Source organism: Cetorhinus maximus, chromosome 15 (genome assembly GCF_964194155.1).
Source record: "Cetorhinus maximus chromosome 15, sCetMax3.hap1.1, whole genome shotgun sequence".
Taxonomy (NCBI): Eukaryota; Metazoa; Chordata; class Chondrichthyes; order Lamniformes; family Cetorhinidae; genus Cetorhinus; species Cetorhinus maximus.
The window spans coordinates 71,861,588-71,882,012 of NC_135893.1; the positions used below are offsets into that span (position 1 = coordinate 71,861,588).

The window sequence follows — 20,425 nt, forward strand, 5'->3', positions numbered from 1 at the left end:
CCATAATGTTCAAGCTGGTCTCAAGTTTGGATCCCGGCTCTATGTTGAGTTTGCCAATTGGTTGGGGAACGGGAATGGTGGAGTTGGGAGACTGTTGGAGCAGGTGGAAGGTAGAACTATATTTCATCACTATTCTGTGACACTGTTGCAGTATGTGTTTGTGGTCAAGTGACAGAATCTATGCACTTTGCGGCAGCTCTGTATCCTAGCTGAAGATTGGCCACTGAGATGAGTTACAGGAGAGCTGCTAGCGCACATGGAATCCTAATTCACCGTAAACTACTGCCTCCAGAAGAGGAAGAAAAATGAAGAGGAAGAAATATCTGCAGCCTGTACTGACCTATATTTAATGTTGTAGGTGCATTATTCACATCCTTTTTCAGTTTTTTAGCAAAAGCTCACTGCACTGATTTAAAACTCTCCTGATTCCTAACATAGTCATTATTTGGACACCTAGAATTTTTCTTTGATCACGAAACACTTCAGCCTGAAGTGCATCAAATTTTCTCTTCAAAGTTGCAGTTAAGGTCTAAACTTTGTTTTTGTCATTGAAGCATATAAAAGAAATTGAGCATCAGATATCTCCTAGTTCTACTTTTATAAAGTTTAGTGTTATGCCAAAAATCAGTGAAAATAGAAGTCTTGGGTTTTTGTGGATGTGTAAAAGCAGGAGTGTGTGGGGGTGGGGGGGATGGGGGTTGAAATCTGAAAGTGCATCCTGATACGAAAAAGCACAGATGCACTCCTTTATTCATTAGCCATGCATTATGCCTCATTGAAGACCAGATTTCTAGGCTTAGTTAGCACTATCTGTCTACTGCAATCTCACCAGCGAGATGAGAATAGGCGGGGGAAATAAGCCAGCCTTTGTTCTGAAGTGCAGACGTCACAGGCAACTAACTTATGAATAACCAAGCTGTATGAATTTTCCAGTGCAAAACAGGCACCCAATACTCAGCTAGTGAGCAGTCGTCTTCATCAGTTTATGTATAACAGACTGTGGCACTTAATTCTTCTAATTTAGAGCACTTTTTGACCCAGCCGAGTCTGAGCTGACAATTTAATACATCTTCTGTGGGTTCTCCCATTATATAATGTAAGGAGCTGGATATATGTCTTCATTGCACCCTAAATCTTCAGGATGGATTTTTTAAACACCTGGATTTTTTAAACAAATGGGAGTGGTCTTTTGGTGCCACCTGATCAGCTCAATGACGCAACTTATTGCACTCGTCACTGAGCACTGTGTGGGAATCTGGATCCACAAGCTGGTGAGTGGGGACATGTTGCTCTAACCATTGGTGCTCTGAACCTGCCACTTGCAAAAATCTAATAAGGTAGAGGTATACAGATATTTAAACATGATTGAGTTCATTGGTATGAAGGACTAGCTTCCAAGGGAGGAATCAAAATCCCAAACTGGATTCTACTACTATCTGGAACTTTTCATTTGAAAAGTTCAGACTTTAAGGTCATTAAGTGGAGCACTTCATGATTGTAGTATATTCCATTTTGGTTACGAGGAAGAATCTTATCTGGCATCAAGCCATTTCTTTTCTGTGACTCAGTTGTTTGTGGCATTGTTTTATAGTTTAAAGGAGGAACAGCAAGAAGAGCTTTGGCAATTTTAAATGGAAATAAGCACAACATTAAAATCAGTAACTAATTAGTTACTGATGAGAAAAGAAAAAAACACTTTACAGGGGAAATTAACTGTGTAGTAGCTAACTAGCACACTAAGTAGACCAAGGTGTATGTGTTTTCTTTTGTGTATGGGCCTGCTTAATTGTACCTGTCTGCTTCATTTAGTTTCCATTTTTTTAGCCTGGTGTCCAATGCAATGAGTGACAGATTGAATTCCAGCAGCCACTAGCTGTCAAGGTTTCATATCAGAATGTGGATAGTGGTTATTGAGCAAGCTATTGAAACTACTGCTGCTGAGTGTAACCCTGTCCATATACATGTACCTCCAGCTGGGCAGCAATACAGAAATGAGATCCCTGGCTAATGTTTTGTTTTCCCCTCACCAGCATAAGGATGCATCTTCATTATAGCATCCACAATGACACCCTTGGTGATGCCCACTAACTGGTCTATATTACGCAGTGTTTATTTCCCCACTGAGTCATTGGGGGAGCTATCTTAAAGACTGACTTGCATTTTATATATTGCCTTTCAAGGCCTCCTGATGTCCCAAAGCACTTTACAACCAGTGAAGTATTTTTGAAGTGTAGCCACTATTTTTTAACATTCTTATCCAAAAGATTTTTGGATCCTTTGGCTAGATTTGATGCTTAAGTGTCAAGTGAGACTGAACCTACACCCTTCTGAGAAAAAGGTGAGACCTACTGAGCTACAGCTGGCATCAATCCTAAAGACACTTTGTTTGTTGAAGGATGAGCAAGCTTATGATGGGAGTGTTGTTTTCTTTTTCCACTTCCCCGTTGGTGCTTAGAAATAGCTTACTGACTATTGCCAAAAATGACTGGATCACAAATTTGAAACATTGAAGTGCTGCTATTTTTTAAAATATACTTTGTACAAAAAAAGCTCAGGAGAAATATATCTAACTGTTCACTTCATCCCTAGCATTGTAAAATGTATCTTACCCTAAACCACATGATCTGGTCTATCAATGTTGGCAAGTTGAGTTGCTGATACCTGATCATGTTTTGGAAAATAAATCACACCAAGATTTCCAGGTGAATAAATTGACTGACCTGTACATAATCTGTAAATTTAGGCAGTTAAATGCCAGTTTAATATCAGATTACATTGTGTAACCCAGAAAAACAAGGCATCAATATTTAGTTCATAATAATGATCACTTGGGCAATAGAAGCAGCTGTTCAAAGGACTCTGGTTTGCTAGATCATTATAACATTTAGGTACAAATACTAGGAACTAAGGCACAATAAGATTCCCATTTATTTATACAATGATCCCAACTTGGAACTGGCTTGGCAGACTTACTGAGCTAATGGTGAGATAACATTGAACTAATGTCTGATACAGTTGTTGGCTCAGGATGTTTTGATGTTTCATGCTAAATTCACCTCTTGTCTAATTTAGCCAGGCAACTACTCTGATGTCAACCATCATAGTTTGGTTAAATATTCAAGCAATAAGATATCGGTTTTGTTGATGAATAAACTCACCAGTAGTGCACGTTTCTGGATGTTGATATTGATGAAAGTTGGACTTGCATTGCCCAGCTATAACTGGAGATTGTGCAGAGTTTGGGGAATGTTGATAACTATTCTATACATTGGATCTTCTGGTTCCTGACAAATCAAATCTTTTATAACTGTATAAAATATGGAAATTGCAATAATATTTAGTATATGAATTTCACTGCCAGTGTGATGCTAGGTATGTATATTGTACATCCCAAAGACTGGCTCATATCAAACATGTCCCTTCCACTGTTCACAACGGGCAAGATACAGACCGTACCCAACCAGCCCACATTTGCAAAACTCGAAACACTGTGTCCAACATTTAAATGTGATTCAGTGACTGGACAACATTTGCTAAATAATCCTCAGTATGCTAAGAATTACGTTGACAACCGGTTTAAGATTTCCAGTTGGGCTCGCAGTGTGGCGCATTTGCGTGTAATGGAAGCTACATATATTAATACATGCAGAGCCTTGTTCTTTGAAGACAGAATAGGTACACACATTGCACCTGTTTCAACTAAACAAAATAAGTAACAGCAGTTTGCTGGTTCATTCCTCAGGGCAATGCCTTGACCAATCAGAGTCAAGCTGCCTGGTTTAAATTTCAGATAATGCTTGGCAGTTAACTGTGAGTTACCATCAACTGATGCATTCTCCATGGCAATGTCTCTGCCAATTAGCATTCTCTTCTCGTACAGTATAAATTGTACCCTTCACATTTGGTAATCTTGTGAATTGTCCTGATTGCAAAACGAAAGGCTTCAACAAAATAAATATCTTTTTTCAGCAATACTCAAATTGCAATAATATCTTAAAACAATATTACTAAAGCAAATTATTTGGTTATCACTACATCGCCATTTATAGGACCTTGTGTGCAAATGGACTGTCATATTTGCATTACAACAGTGATTACACTTCAAAAGTATTTAAGTGGCTGTAAAGTGCTTTGTGTAAAGAATCTATTTTTTATTTTCCTTGGACTGTGGCTTTAAAAACTACCATGGCTGCAGTTGAAAGACATGTTCACTGGAACAGGATGAGGAATACCTACAATGTTGCTATCCTGGAACATAGGGTGCCATGAGAGAACAGGATGGTGCCGGAAAGGAGTTCTGGACTGGGGGAACTGCCTAACGACAGCATTTTAATTGGTTCCTGACTAAGTAACCAGGGTTTTGTGTGGTAACAGTGCAGACAGAACAGCTCTTTGCTGCAAAGAGGGAAGACCTGAAACCCCTCTCCCTTGTGTTTTATAAGATTCCAGCAATTCTGTCAATAGCTAGCTGGCTAACTGTCACATCCCTAACTTGCTTTCTCTGAAAAATCCCTGTCAAGAGGAAAAGGGGAAAAATCACCAGTAGAGACATTGAAAAGCAAGGTTTTTCAACCAGTGAACCACAGACTGAAAGTGCTGGGAGACCACCTTGTGTCATCAACAGCAAACTGCAAGGGATTTGGAAGACATCAATCAAAATCAACCCTACTAATCCTATACTCCGGATTGGTGCTATTGAACTGTTTTATCTGACCCTTAAAAGCCGTGTGTGTGTGTAAGAAGGGGTAGAGTTTAAGCTATAGTGTTAGAAGTTAGCAGTTCATATTTCTTTCTTTTGCTGCTAGTTAAAAACAATTTGTTCAATAAACAGTTATTTACTTTTTAAGTTTACAAACCTGGTGCTCGTATTCTGTTAACCTAAATTAAATAGTTAGGTAGATTTGGGGCAATCTGGTGGTTTGGTCAAACTTTCACATTTGTCACGGCTCAGGGAACAGTGGGGCTTGATATTACAGCGCACTATCCCCAGTGAGTCGTGACATTTGGCACATCCTAAGACTGTGAAAAGGCCTACATACATGCAAGTTTTTTTCATGTAACAGGAGTCTTAAAGAAACAAGTGACCCATTGGGCTATTCTCCATCGTTTACCTAGCATGGCATCAGGTATATGGGTTGTGCAGCTCACTGGATGTAGGTTAAGTTAATAAACTTCATTTTTAAAAGAAATTCAAATCCAGAAATCAAACAAAATAATTTAGATTGATTTTCTTTTTCCCTTGAAGTGCATTATTAGTGTGATTGTTAACTAAATGCTATTATGTAATGTATGTATTTTAATGGCTTCTGCTGGTTCTGCAGTGAATGTTGCCATGGTGATGCCTTCTCCCAGGCCATCATTGCATGTACGTCTGATCTGCAAGCAGATGGTCAAAGAAACTGACAGCAATAGCATAGGGGAGTGTGTATGAATGAGAACACTGTACTCAAGACCAGTAGCGGGTAACTCCATAAATTATTGGGATCTTTTGTGTCTATTTTGAAAGGCAAAGACATGAAGACCTAGAACAGATCAGCAATTCCAGTCTGACATGCAGGTTGCTCATCCATCATGCAATGCCTTTACTGCAGTAATTAGTTAAGATGCCTCCCCTCCCTGAAGTTCAGTGCTGGTGCCTTGTAGCATTTTTATTTATTAAAATGCACCTTTAAAGAACCTTGACCCTATTGTTTAATGTGTAAACAGTGACACTTTTATTCACCAGTAACAAAGCAGTTGTTTCATACTTCACACACAGCTCAATGGAACAGCTCCTCAATGAATAGTTGCAAACCCAACAATTCAGAGTTTTACGTACATGTTTCAAAAGCTTGACAACCTACTTCTATCTAATATATAAATTAACATCCATTAGCTCTGCCTCCAGCAGTGGAGGAAGTAAGGATTGCCTGTATTCAGGTAATAGTAGGATATGTACCTTTGAAGTGAGAAATACTGATCAAAAATTAATCTCCCCCACCTCAAAATGCATGTGCTTGAAAGATGATTAAAATCTCCTGTGGAATTTTATTTCAGTTCTGTTCTCGCCTCTTTTTCAAGTCTTCCTCCAAGAGGGTAGCCAGATGGCTTGCTGCCAGGTCTCTGCCAGTGGCACTCTGTAATTACCCACCAGGAGGTTGGTGAAATGGGCCAAGAAGACTTCCATCTGCCCCTGTGGGGATTTGTCAAGCAAAAGCATTCTGGCTACAGTTGGCAGTACAGTATGTTGAATTGTGTGCTAGTATGTTTAATAGCAAAAAAATAACATTCCTATTTTATATTTGGATCTTAAGTTAGTAATTTACAGCAACCAAGTTGAGGTAATTCACAAGAAAGAGCTTGTCATAATTTCATGATTGTGCGCAGTCTGATTATGCTTTAATTCCCCTCTTTCCCCCTCCTTCTAGCTTTCACTTATTCTAGAGGTGTGGACATGACCTGATTGGAGTACACCTCTGTTGGCACACTGGCTCCTGCTGTCAAGACTATTTGTTCCATGTGTATGCCTGGACAGTGAATGTTGGCTAGTTATTTGACCAGGCTCCAAATTGCTTTGGTGCGGGAGATACTTTTTTTCAGAATCGTTTGCAGCCCATTTTGAGGCTTCTTCATGGGTCATTTTAGTTGGAGCAAAACATGTTTCTGTATTAAAGACTGAGCTGCCATAAAAGCGGTGAAGGATTGAATAGAGAGATTGGGCTTAAACCAGTTGGAGCAGATATGCAGTATAAACAGGAGCAGGAAACAATTTGAATGATGGCATATGATCAAACTAGGCCCTTTTTTATTGATTAAGTTTTTTCAATTCAAGCTTTCACTGGGATTAAAATCCATTTGAATAAGATTGTGTTTTCTTTTTCTTTCTTTGTCTTGCCTGCTTGCTATTCTCTTCCTCTGCCTTCACCCCTCAATAACACATGTTTTTCCTGTATGGGTGTTGCATTTTCTCTTTCAATAATTGGGTGGGACCATGTTGCCTGCAGCCTTCTCTACAGCTGTGATTGCTACTGCGTTGTGATTCTTTAAGATTTGTCTCTGCCTGTTTTAGAGCTTCCTTTTTATTTATTTATGGTTTGTATCACCGTGAAATCAGTGAGCTTTATTAGGGTGGGATCTAGAAGTAGAGATTGCCCTCTGGTACCTTGCTGAAGAGGTTATTATTCATGTTCAAGCCTTGATGAATGTCAGAAGACGGTTCCACTATGGAAGGCATTACATCTTGCCTTCATCGGACACTGCAGCATCGGAAAGAAGTGAGGAATGAAAACCCTGGCCTTGTTTTTTTGTTACCAACACACACTGTCCATACACTTCTGCCAGTAATCACCCCAGTAGATCTTTTTTTTGCCAGTCTGAACAGTGTGCACCAACATGCCACCCACCCATCGAGCTACATTACATTCAAGTCCAGTTTCGCCCTTGCCTGATTCTGCATATACTTTTTCTAAGCAGAGGTTGCTGAATAATGATCAAAACCAATTGCAGCATCTGAACTCCTGCAGGAGGTTAGCTAACTCAGTACAGACCAAGGTTGGAACTTGAGGGACCCTATTGCTCTGTATTTCTGTGTTTCACATCATATGGCATCGGTATGTCATGGATTGAGTAGTAAACAATAACGTGTAGGAAGAATTGTGCAAATCCAAACTATTTATAAATTGATTATGAATGAACATGCAAAAACATCTTAAATAGTGGTATTGGGTATAAGAAGTAAATTAAATATACATGGTCATGCAGACAATGTCAATTACGCAATACTCCCCACAACCTGGGAAATGTTTTTCAGATAGAAAATGTTCACAATATTCATAGAATCGTAATATGAAACAGTGCAGAAGATAGGCCATTCTATGCCGACTCTGATGGAGCTATACAACTAATCAAACTCCCTATTCTTTGAACAGATTCCTTCAAACTTTCTGCTTGTCTGCATACAATACCAGTGTGCTGTGTTTATATTTTTAATAATTTTGCCTTTTAGTGAGGTAAAGGTCTGAGTTAATTGAGCTCGTTTGCTTATTTGTATGATAAATGCACAGGGTATAATACAGTTCAATTATCTTTTTTATTCTGAGAAACCTTATGAAGTTTTTGAGTAAATTTTAAATGAAAAGCAAGCAAACTGCTGTTGTCAAAGACTGTTTAATGTTCACACGTGAAATAAGTTGTGGCTTGTCTTATTAATCATAATTACCTTCATCTCTCACCATATATTTAATATAAATGTCATTCCCTTCCACTGTAATAAGCTTCACAATTTGCACAGGTGGGAGATCTACATTGTATCGTATTCAAATTGTGGAAGAGCAATGTTGTCCTTTGGAGCTGGTGGAGATTGACACTTTCATGAAGATTGTGTTGCTTTCAGTAAAGCTTTGAACATCAAAGCACTTCTGTGTCATAAAGGCTTTAAAGCATGTAATGCTTTCTCCTAACCCTATTATATAAATACTCAATTTTTTTTTATAAATCAGTTTTCTTCAGATTGTCGTCCTTCATTTTGATTTTTGTTACCCTTAACTCTTTGACATCTGGCAGTTAATCAGTGATTTTTACTTTGTGGTGGAGGAGTTTAAAGTCCTACCATTACATGATGACACCTTAAATAGAATGACCTTATGACATAGTGAAGCAAGACTTCAGATAACAGCCATGAAGTCATCAAACAAATTATTGTGTGGGAGCCTTAGGATATTATTAACTTGATGGTTCTGATTTTTTTTACTTTGCAGCAGCCTCTTGCTACATGTTTTATTTGTTAATGTTATGTTGCTTTACGTTAGAGGTGCTATATAAATACAAGTTGTTGTTGTTAACAAAATTTGCACTTATGTAAAAGAAAAAAACAACAAACCCAGACATTTTGGAGAATTTGGTAGACAGTGGAGTTGTACGTCTGGTGTGAGTGAATGTGAAATGCTTGGCCTGATTCATATACCCTTTATAATCCACAGGAAAGGGGAAGAATTGAGATTCTTCCATATCTTATTGAGGTTAGATCTCCTGACCTGTACAGATAAAAGAAATTGAATTGCAAGGGTTTGCACTGAGCCAGATAAGACAGCAAGGTGATCTTTTTGATCTGTGGTCTATGCTGAGTCTGCCAATGTTAATGTCTGGCTGAACACCTACCCTACTGAAAGTGTACCTATGGCCTTAAATGAGCATTTGTGTAGCCAAATGCTGCTGTCTTCTGAAACAGCATGACTTTCATTAGAGAGAATAAAAAAACTGTGTAAATCTTACTCTATTTACATTCAATTCCATTAAATAAATACCCTGATTAGTTTAGTAGGTAAATGCTCTACCAGTGATAACAGACTAGGAAAGGCCAGGGATTTAATTTGCTGATCTCAGCTGGCGTAGTGATCCTATAATTGGTCTCTAAATCCTTTGAGCTTGCGGTGGGGGTGGGGACAGCAGTTTCTGCTACCCAGTGCCCACCCCTATCTGCAAAGTGCATGTGAAACAGGGGTTGCATGTCATACCACGTACAGTTAGATGGGCTGCAAATGTTTGCTGTCTGTGTTCATTTGGGTGAATCCCAAAGGGCAGCTGCATCTGTGAAGTAATCATACCTTTACCTCAGCATGCTTCTTCAGTGTTCCAAGCATTACCACCCTTGAGTTTCCAATGAAAATACCACTGTATTTGGTATATATCTATATATACCCAGTGGAGTGGGTATATTTGAGGAAGATTGTAGGTAAATATATGTTGGGGTAGAAGGTTGCCAAGACTGCATTGTTTTTAAGCCCAACCATACTTAAGTAAGATGACATATTTTAGTATTGCCTCAACTTTCAATATGAGAACAGTTGTGTAATTGTTCAATGGTCCCAGTAAACAGCAAAAACATTAAACAATTTAGCCTCAGCCCTGAGGTAAATGGGAGCCTAAGCTTAGAACATAAAAATACCGATTAGTTGAGAAATCATTTTTGAGGCTCTTCCAAAGATGTGATTTTATTCTAAAATAGCTTGCAGGTAAGTAACGCCCCTCCACACACAAGTTGCATGACCGTACTTCATTCTTGGCCTGCAGGATCTTTTTTTAAAGGAGCACCTCTGCAGGTGTGTGGGGAATGTTGATACCCTGGGTGATTGGATTCCATTACCTCTTGATGTTTTTGGCTTCTATTATCTTTGTCTATTTCATTAATTTAATAAATGGTTCTTTTTATTAAAAATTATAGAACTGATGCCAAACAAAATATGTAAATTGATTTTGCACCTGGCATTCCATCTTAAAAACAAAACACTGAGTTAATCTAAATCTTAAAAATCTCCTTTTTCATGTAAACAGCCCTAGTCTAGACTCTTAAATTTTTCAATACTATAGCCTACAAAGTGTAGGCTTCAATCCAGTTCATATGAACGTAGGAATGGTTTCAGAAGACTTAACGTCTATATGGTGCCTTTAATGTAGTAGGATATCCCAAGATATTTCACAGCAGCATTTATTGAGCAACATTTCAGAGTGAGCCATATAACAAGATATTAGGAATATAACCAAAAACTTGATCAAAGTAGATCTTATGAAAGGTTTTGAGGAAGAGGGCAGAGGGGGTGAGGAAGGGAATTCCAGGACTTAAAGCCCAAGCAGCAGAAGGTGTGGGCACCAATAGTGGAATGATTAAAATTAGGGATTTCTAAGAGGCCAGAGTTGAAATGCAGAGATCTCAGAGGTGTGGGGCTGGAGGAGGTTACAGACTGACTCTAGATGCAAGCTTTCTCTGAGGCAACTTACAACTTCAGTATTACCCACTTGGTTTTATAAATAGCTATTCGTTTACATTTTATTTACATCCTTCACTGGTTTTAATAACTTATCCATCAAATTCCCCAATAATTTTCCCACTCCCTTGGCCCAAGCATATTGCTGGTTAATTTTGTATTTCCGGTTGTTTTTCTAGCTAATCTTTCAAGTTTACTTTTGTACAGAATTTCTTAGTTTGTAAGAAAACGAAATGTCTAGTAGTGCCCAAAAAGAAAATCATACCAGAATGTAAGATCACAGTGAAAAATGTAACGATTAAACAGGTAGACAAATTTTGTTAACATCGGACGGAAAGAGCGACCAAGAAATAAGACAAAGGATTGGAATGGCCAAAGATGCATTTCAAAAATATGAAAAAGATTATAATCAACTCAAAATTAGCCATGAAAACAAAGCTGAGAACCCTGGAAAGCTACATCCAATCAATTTTGACAGCTTGGGCTGACAAGTGGCAAGTAACATTCTTGCCACACAAGTGCCAGGCAATGACCATCTCCAGCAAGAGACAATCTAACCATTGCCTCTTGACATTCAGTGACATTATCATCACTGAATCCCCCATTATCAACATCCTGGGGGTTACCATTGCCAATAAACTGAACTGGACTAGCCATATAAATACTGTGGCTACAAGAGCAGGTCAGAGGCTAGGAATCCTGCAACAAGTAACTCACCTCCTGACTCCCCAAAGCCTGCCCACCATTTACAAGCACAAGTCAGGAGTGTGATGGAATACTCCCCACTTGCCTGGATGAGCACAGCTCCAAAAGCACTCAAGAAGCTTGACACCATCCAGAACAAAGCGGCCTGCTTGATTGGCATCACATCCACAAACATTCATTTCCTCCACCACCGACGCACAGTAGTAGCAGTGTGTACCATCTACAAGATGCACTGCGGGAATTCACTAAGGCTCCTTCGACAGCACCTTCCAAACCCACGACCACAACCATCTAGAAGAACAACGACAACAGAGATGGGGACACTACCACCCGGAAGTTCCCCTCTAAGTCACTCACCATCCTGCCTTGGAAATATATTGCCGTTCCTTCACTATTGCTGGGTCAAAATCCTGGAACTCCCTCCCTAACAGCACTGTGGGTGTACTTACACCACATGGACTGCAGCGGTTCAAGAAGGCAGCTCACCACCACCTCAAGGGCAACTAGGAATGGGCAATAAATGCTGGCCTAGCCAGCGAAGCCCACATACTGTGAATGAACATAAAAAAATATCTTTTTAAAGAGTTTCACAAACTGGATGAATGTACCACCAACGAAGATGTTTGACACGTTTAGGGCAAGATTAACATAGAGGTACGTGGTCGCAAATGCTCTCTTAGGGCATTGTAGCTGAAGAGAACTTCATAATCAACCTCTGCTTACTCAGCCTGTCCAGGTCCCCTTGGATTAATGCAAATTGATTATCAGTAAACTGGAGGAAACCTGCACTGGTTTCTATTTGCAGGAATTCGGTGTCTTTATTCAAAAGCAGTATGTGTCTTAGTTCCCTCTCCATTGCAGTTTTCTTGCCTCCCCTTGAAGGTTCTGACTCATACCTAATGTACAGTTCCAGCATGCCTCTGATACCTTTCCCTCTTCATATGTGAGTTTTAGCAAACTATTGAATCAAAGTGGGCATCACAGCTAACCCTTAAAGCAAGATCCACTGGATAACTTTCAGATCAGGAAGTGTAGCTGACTCCCACCTCTTCTTCCCCACCCTCTACATCCATCCTCTACCTCAGCCACAGACCTAGGGGTAAATCTAGCACCTTTACAACTGAGAACAGCAAACTCAACACATTTGGGGATTGAGCTCAGGACTTTATTGGTCTGCGTGACAAATTCCACTGAAGTGGGTAAAAATGAAAAATAGCAATAGTTTAGGAATTTCATATAGCTGGAGAACATTTCCACCTCCACAACCCATAGTCCATTCCATCACCAGCCATTCAGAGTAATAGCTCTTTTCCAGGCCTCTGCAGGTGCTGCTTTTTGTTTCATGTGTAAAGCAAAAGAACAACCTGATGCCTTGACCTATGAACTATTATAAATTCACATCTAACATCAACAGTGTCATTAAAGATTGCAGGAAGTGAGTTTTTCTTTTATGTCTGTACCTATCTTTCTAACCTATTGCCTTTTGTTATCCTCCAGTTTCCAGACTGACCGGCCTGCTCTGAACGTGGCCATATTCCCACTCCTTCATGAAGGACTTGCTGACATCATCCGAGATGTTCCGATGATGCACTTGGATGAAATAACTCTATTTAAAAGTCGTGTTGCAGAAGACCCTCTGCATCTCTGGTGGTGATACTTAATGTTGCCAAGAAGGAAAAGGAATGGAATACAGTGTGGATGACCCCATGTATGACTATTCTCCTGAATTTCTTCTGCCTGTCAATGACACTGTTGTTTAAAATAAAGCTCCCATATGTTTACTGTCTTGTGGAAACCAGAAAAGGGTTGAAGTTTGAAAATTACAGAAGTTTTTTTTTTGTTGCCATGTTTTCCTGCAAAATTCCATAGAATTTGGGTCAACACCAATAGTGATGGATTTTGTGTAACAAGTTTTATGTTGTGCCTGCTGTAGTCTTCACAGTAATTGGAAATAAGAACATGAGAAGCCAAGGACAAGTAACAACCTATCAACACTCATCGCCCTAGTTCCCTAATACTCTCCCAGAATAGCATTCATTGTGTTTTGAGCATAACTAATGTTTGCCTCTACTTGCTGCTTAATTTACTTTTCACTAGATTAAATCCTCTGGTTTGGTCTTTTCCTGCTTAGTCTTTGCAAAAATCAGTGCAACCAAGTTTAGACTAGATTCTCTTTTTGTTGCCCTGTCCCCAGATTAACTGCTGCTTTTTTAGACAGTGCTTGATCTTCAGTAATCTTTCTTTAGCTCATACACTTTACAATTGCGATCAGTCTTGTCCTTCTCTGCACCCTCTTAAGTGTTTGTATATGTTCTTTGTGATGTGATGACCAGCATTAAATACAGTTCTTTAAGTGTGGTCTGACTGGTGTGTTGTAAAGTCTTTGCATAATCTCTTGGCACTTGTACCCTATTTTCTGGCAAAGTATTCCACCATTCTTTTTGCCTTTTTAAATTGCTTTGCTTTTGTTTGGGCACAAAATGATACTGCTGCCACTCCCAATTCCATTTCTAAGTCTCTGAATCTAATTCACTGTGTACATATGCACACACATAGAATTTACAGCACTAGAACAGGTATTTGGTCCAGCTACTGTATTCCAGCGTTTATGCTCATGTGCCACCTCTTCCCACCCCTATTCATCTAACCCTAAAAGTATTTCTTTCTATTCCTGTCTCCATTATGTACTTGCCTAGCTTCTACATAAATGCGGCTATGACAATTGTATAACATGCATATAGGGGGAAGCTGGATATAGACTACATTTATTTGTGCTAAATGCATTTACTGTTTGAAAAACCACATGCAAAGGTAATCTAAATCTATTACACCATTTTACTGTTGGTCAGAATTGGCAATTGGCGTATTTTTGGCCACTATTAATTCCATCATCATGAAGCACGTATCATGGATTTCTTATTTGGATCTTTGCATCCTCTGCTCCAGGTTATCAATTCAACGCTGGAATTGTGCCTTTATTCAGATAAAGTGAGATTGCATTTCAATGTGTTTGCAATGCAAGCTGAGCAGGGTGGAACACAAGATTCCTGTAGTGGTTGAGTTGATGAGGACCCTAGACCGTACAGTTTGTTCCCAGGCTCCATCTCTGTGCTCAGTTAGCTGCTCCCAGCTGGGACCTTGCATATGCTACTGTGCCTGGCTTCCTTTGCTGTAAGCTGGTGCAGTTTGGTTGGGGGAACCGACTGGGGCTCTACAGTCTGCAATTGCTATGCAATAAAAGTTAAAAAGCCTACAAGATTCATTATGAAAAATGACCACCTGGTTGATGTCAGTGGGTGTCTGCATGTGGAACTGTCTCCCAGTATGATTTAAAGAAAATAGAAAGGATAAATTTCATAGGCACTATATTTATTTGAAAAAAGCAGATTTTGAATGGAGAATTTTGAGCTGTTGCACTACTGCTGAGTTCCTGTTGGTAGCACTGCTGAGCTATTAAAGATCTGCTTTTGGCAGCACCACCACTTTGAATGTAATTGTATTGTAGAGATTGTAAACCATTTGTGTTCCACTTCCTATTTCTTTGATAAACCATCATTTTTATGATGTATTGCATAAATTACTTTATAGACAGGACCCACTTGGCCCATGGCATGCCTGTATCAGTGCTTGCACTTCAGCTGAAGCAATCTGCTCCAATCATATGTCTGTCTTTAAATAAAAGCAAAGTACTGCAGATGATGGAGTTGCTGCAGTTCCGAAGAAGAGTCACATTGGATTCGAAACGTTAACTTTGCTTCTCTCTCCCCAGATGCTGCCAAACCTGCTGAGTTTTTCCAGCATTTTCTGTTTTTCTGTCTTTCCGTTTCTTCTATCCTTTTTTATGGATGCTCTCATTGTAACACAATCTTGACAAGCTTATGATCAGGCATTGGTGATGTGTCAAACCACAATGACTGCAACCACCTTGCTGCTGCAGCTTTCTTTGTCTTTGCAGCTTGTGAGATGCACAGCCTTCCTTCTCCTGTTCTGCCGTTGAGGACTTTTTGGACCGCACTTTATCTGGCATCTCCCATCGACCTTGCTGCCATGGATCGATCTACCAAGAGCAAGTAGCTCCCAATGGCATTGCTCAAGGGATTGGCAGAACATCAAGCCTCTCCACCACATTAAGGTGGCGATCCACAGGGAAGATAGCATCCCAAGGTCCCCACATTAAGTAAAATCATGTACAGGCTTCTAATGGTACATTTGCCAAGTCCTGAGGCTATGAAGAATTGGTGCCGGGAACAAGGCTGTGAACCTGCGAGTCCCTAGTGAAGAATTTGCACACAGGGTTATTGGACACATGTTGGGACAGAGGTGTCTTTGGGCATCAGCATCTGTGAATGAGCTCTTCAGGATACCCTTTGCTCGACCCAGATGGGGAGGGGGCTAGAAAATGTGCTCTAAAAATAGGCTGTCCTACTTTCTCCTGGCTTGGGAACCACACCCTGTGGGATTAGCATCTTTGTGGCCAAAGAAAGAAAGCATTAAATTTTACAACTTGGAATGTCAGAATGCTTATGGATAATCTCAAGAGTGACTATCCGGAAAGAGGAGCTGCAATTGTATCAGGAGAACTAGCAAGACTTTTTTGATTTTGCTGCCCTCAGACACGCCTTCCTGGGGATGAGCAGCTGAAGGAACAAGCAGGCAGATACATCTACTGGAAAGGAAAGGCTGACAGCAAGCTTGTATCCATGGAGTTGGTTTTGCCATTTGGATTAGAATCTTGGATGCACTGCCAGAACTCCCCAATTATATAAATGAAATCCTAGTGACACTTCACATACAGCTCAGCCGTAACCAATATGCCACTGTCCTCAGCACTTACGCTCCAACCCTTTACCCTGATGAAGATGTTAAGGAAAAGTTCTATTCATACCTTGAAGAAGTCCTCTGCCATCCCAAAAGAAGAAATTGTCATCCTTCTGGGGGACTTTAATGCTGTCTGGAGCGGAACAATTGGGGAAACATGAGGTGGGAAAATCGAAAGATATAAAATTCTTACAGTGCTCACAGGGTAGATGCAGGAAGGATGCTTGCCCTGGCTGGGGGGAATCTAGAACCACTGGACACAGTTTTGGAATAAGAGGTACACCACTTAGGGCTAAGATCAGGAGGAAATTCTTTGCTCTCAAGATGGTGAATCTTTGGAATTTTCTAGCCCAGAGGGCTGTTGGGGCTCAGTCATTGAGTATGTTCAAGACAGAGATCGATAGACTCCCAGATACCAAGACATATGAGGATAGTGCGGGAAAATGGCATTGAGATAGAGGATCAGCCATGACTCTAGTTGATTGGCAGAATGTCTTGAGGGGCCAAATGGTCTACTCCTGCTATTTCCTATGTTCTTCTGAAAAACCAATGCAAACAGCATCCTCCTGTTGACAAAGTGTACTCAGCATAGCCTCATTATAACAAAGACCCTCTTCTGCCAGAAGAACAAATACAAAACCACTTGGAGCATTCCTAGATCAAAGCATTGGCAACTCCTGGATTATGTAATTGTTTGAGTCAAAGATCAAAGTGATGTCTGCATCATTCGATCCATCTGGGGTTCTGATGGCTGCTGGCAAATCATCACTTGATCGATTGGTGATGCATATCCACCTAGTCATAATTCATCGCACGAACGAAAAGTCCAAAAGGAAGAAGATCAATGTCTCAGCCTGACAGAAGAGAGGAATCCCAATTGCAGGTCATGACCAATCAGGAAATTCTTCAGACATCCAACTTAATCCCAGAACAGTGGGATCAAATAAAGTCAGTTGTCCTAGACTCCTGTGTCCAGACCATTTGGTTTGAGCATCTTTGTCACCAGGATTTGTTTGACAGAAACTATGCTGAAATATGTAATCTCCTAGAACAAAAGCAAGGAGCCTTCATTGTGCCTGGTAGAACAATCCAAGATCTCAAGTCAAGAAGGCAACTTTCCAACATGCTGAAAGACAAATCCAACAGATAAAGGACATGTGGTGGGAAGAGAAAGCCTGAGAGATCCAGCAATATGCTGACCATCTTGACACACAAAGTGTTTTTGAAGCCATCAGAGCCATCAGTGGACCAAGGTCAAATGGACAAAATCCCCTTTGCTCACAGGATGGTGGTTCTCTTAAGGGTGACAATGCCATCTGCTAATGCTGGAAAGAACATTTTCAACAACTCATCAACTGTGAGTTTATAGTGGTAACTGATACTCTCCAGGCTATCCCCAAGTATCCTGTAGCAGAATCCATGGGTGAACCACCATTGATGGGAGAGCTGCAACAAGCATCAAATGAATGAAAAACAACAAAGCCTGTGGCCCCAATGATATGCAGCTGAGGTCTTCAGAGCTGTTGGACCTTTGCACACATCAGAACTCCATGCAACAGATTTGGGAGGAAAAAGAACTCCCTCCCCCCCACCCCCCACCTCACGACTTCAGGAATGTGACTATAGTAACTATCTTCAAGAAGAGAGATAAGTCATGCTGTGGGAACTATTGAAGTATTTCTCTCTTGGCCATTGGAGGGAAAATCCTGACACTCATTCTCCTGAATTGCCTACTTCTTGTGGATGAGGAAATCCTCCCAGAGATACAATGTAGCTTTAGATCTTCCAGAGGAACTGCTGACATGGTCTTTATTGGAGACCTTGGACAAATCCAAGAAAAATATCGAGAACTCTTCATTGCATCCATCAACCTGACTACAGCATTTGACTCAGTAAATTGCAAGACTCTTAGGATTGAGCTCAGAAGATTTGGATGCACAAGAAACTATATCAGAATCCTGTATTTGCTCCATGATGATATGACTGCAACAATCTTCAGTGGGTGATCTGAAATGGATGCCATCATAATCCAGACTGGGGTCAAGTTAGGCTGCATGATAGCCCCCATATGATTTGCAATCTACCTGACAATGCCTATTTGCCTATTCAAAGATCAACTGCCCTCTGGTGTCAGCATTAAATACCATCTGGATGGAAAACTCTTTAATCTCAGTCGCCTTCGTGCCAAAACCAAACTGACCACCATAGGTACACATGATCTAGTCTGTGATGATTGCAGTGTGGTTGCCCACTCTGCACCAGATTTGCAAGCTAGACTCGATCTCTTCAATTCTGCATACAAGAGACTCTGCCTGCCCTTGACTATGGCCAAAACAAAACTCATATATCAACCCACACCTGTTCAGCCAAATGTTCCACCTTCCATATATGTTGAAGGAGAGATTCTGGAATATGTTGAGTTTATTTTTAAATTCACCCATGGGATGTGGGCTTCACTGCCAAGGCCAGCCTTTATTGCCCATTTCTAATTGCCCTTGAGAAGGTGGTGGTGAGCTGCCTTCTTGAACCACTGCTGTCACTGTGGTACAGGTACACCCACAGTGCTGTTAGGGAAGGGGTTCCAGGATTTTGACCCAGTGATAGTGAAGGAATGGCAATATATTTCCAAGCCAGGATCATGTGTGGCTTGGAGGAGGATTTCTAGATGGCGGTGTTCCCATGTACCTGCTGCCCATGTCCTTCTAGGTGGTAACGATCCTGGGTTTGGAAGGTGAGTTCTTGCAATGCATCTTGTAGATGGTACACACTGCTGCCACTCCGCATTGGTGGTGGAGGGCGTGAATGTTTGTCGATGGAGTGCCAATCAGGTGGGCTGCTTTGTCTTGGATGGTGTCAAGCTTCTCGAGTGTTGCTGGAGCTGCACCCATTCAGGCAAATGGAGAGTATTCCAACGCAATCCTGACTTGTGCCTTGTAGACGTCAGGTGGTGAATTACTTGCCACAGGGTTCCTAGCCTCTGATCTGCTTTTGTAGTTACAGTATTTATATGGCTAGTCCAGTTCAGTTTCTTGTCAATGGTAACCCCCAGGATGTTGATAGTGGGGCATTAAGCAATGGCAATGCCATTGAACATCAAGGGTGGTGGTTAGATTCTCTCTTGTTGGAGATGGTCATTGCCTGTTACTTGTCGCTTGTCAGCCAAGCCTGGATATTGTCCAGGTCTTGCTGCATTTGGACATGGACTGCTTCAGTATCTGAGGAGTGGTGAATGGTGCGGAACATTGAGCAATCATCAGCGAACATCCCCACTTCTGACCTTATAATGGAAGGAAGGTCATTGATGAAGCAGCTGAAGATGGTTGGGCCGAGAACACTACCCTGTGGAACTCCTGCAGTGATGTCCTGGAACTGAGATGACTGACCTCCAACAGCCACAACCATCTTCCTTTGTGCTAGGTATGACTCCAACCAGTGGAGAATTTTCCCCCTGATTCCCATTGACTCCAGTTTTGCTAGGGCTCCTTGATTCCACACTCTCTCAAGTGCCACCTTGATGTCAAAGGTAGTCACTCTCACCTCACCTCTTGAGTTCAGCTCTTTTGTCCATGTTTGAACCAAGGCTGTAATGAGATCAGGAGCTGAGTGGCCCTGACGGAACCCAAACTAGGCATCAGCGAGCAGGTTATTGCTAAACAAGTGCTACTTGATAGCACTGTTGATGACCCCTTCCATTACTTTACTGATGATTGAGAGTAGACTGATGGGGCGGTAATTGGCTAAATTGGAATTGTCCTGCTTTTTGTGTACAGGACATACCTGGGCAGTTTTCCACATTGTTGTAGCTATACTGGAACAGCTTGGCTAAGGGGCGTGGCAAGTTCTGGAGAAAAGTATTTAGTACTATTACTGGAATATTGTCAGTGTTCATAGCCTTTACAGTATCTAGTGCCTTCAGCCATTCCTTGATATCACATGGCGTGAATCGAATTGGCTGAAGACTGGCATCTATGATGCTGGGTCCTCCGGAGGAGGCCAAGATGGATCATCCACTCAGCACTTCTGGCTGAAGATTGTTGCAAATGCTTCAGCCTTACCTATTGCACTGATGAGCTGGGTTCCTCTATCTTTAAGGATGGTGATATTTGTGGAGCCTCCTCTTCCAGTGAATTGTTTAATTGTCCACCACCATTCACAGCTGGAGG

The 20,425-nt window shown here is 40.9% G+C and overlaps 1 protein-coding gene across 3 annotated transcripts in view; it reads left to right on the forward strand.

Annotated features, from left to right (window-relative positions):
- The window catches only part of fbxl18 (F-box and leucine-rich repeat protein 18), a 37,535-nt gene extending 23,240 nt beyond the window's left edge, over window positions 1-14,295 (forward strand). For all 3 annotated transcript variants that reach the window (XM_078558619.1, XM_078558620.1, XM_078558621.1), the window contains one exon: window positions 12,942-14,295. In XM_078558619.1, the coding sequence (XP_078414745.1) occupies window positions 12,942-13,098 (157 nt within the window). In that variant the 3' untranslated portion in view covers window positions 13,099-14,295. The remainder of the gene's footprint in view (window positions 1-12,941) is intronic.
- The last annotated feature ends 6,130 nt before the right edge of the window (window positions 14,296-20,425 follow it).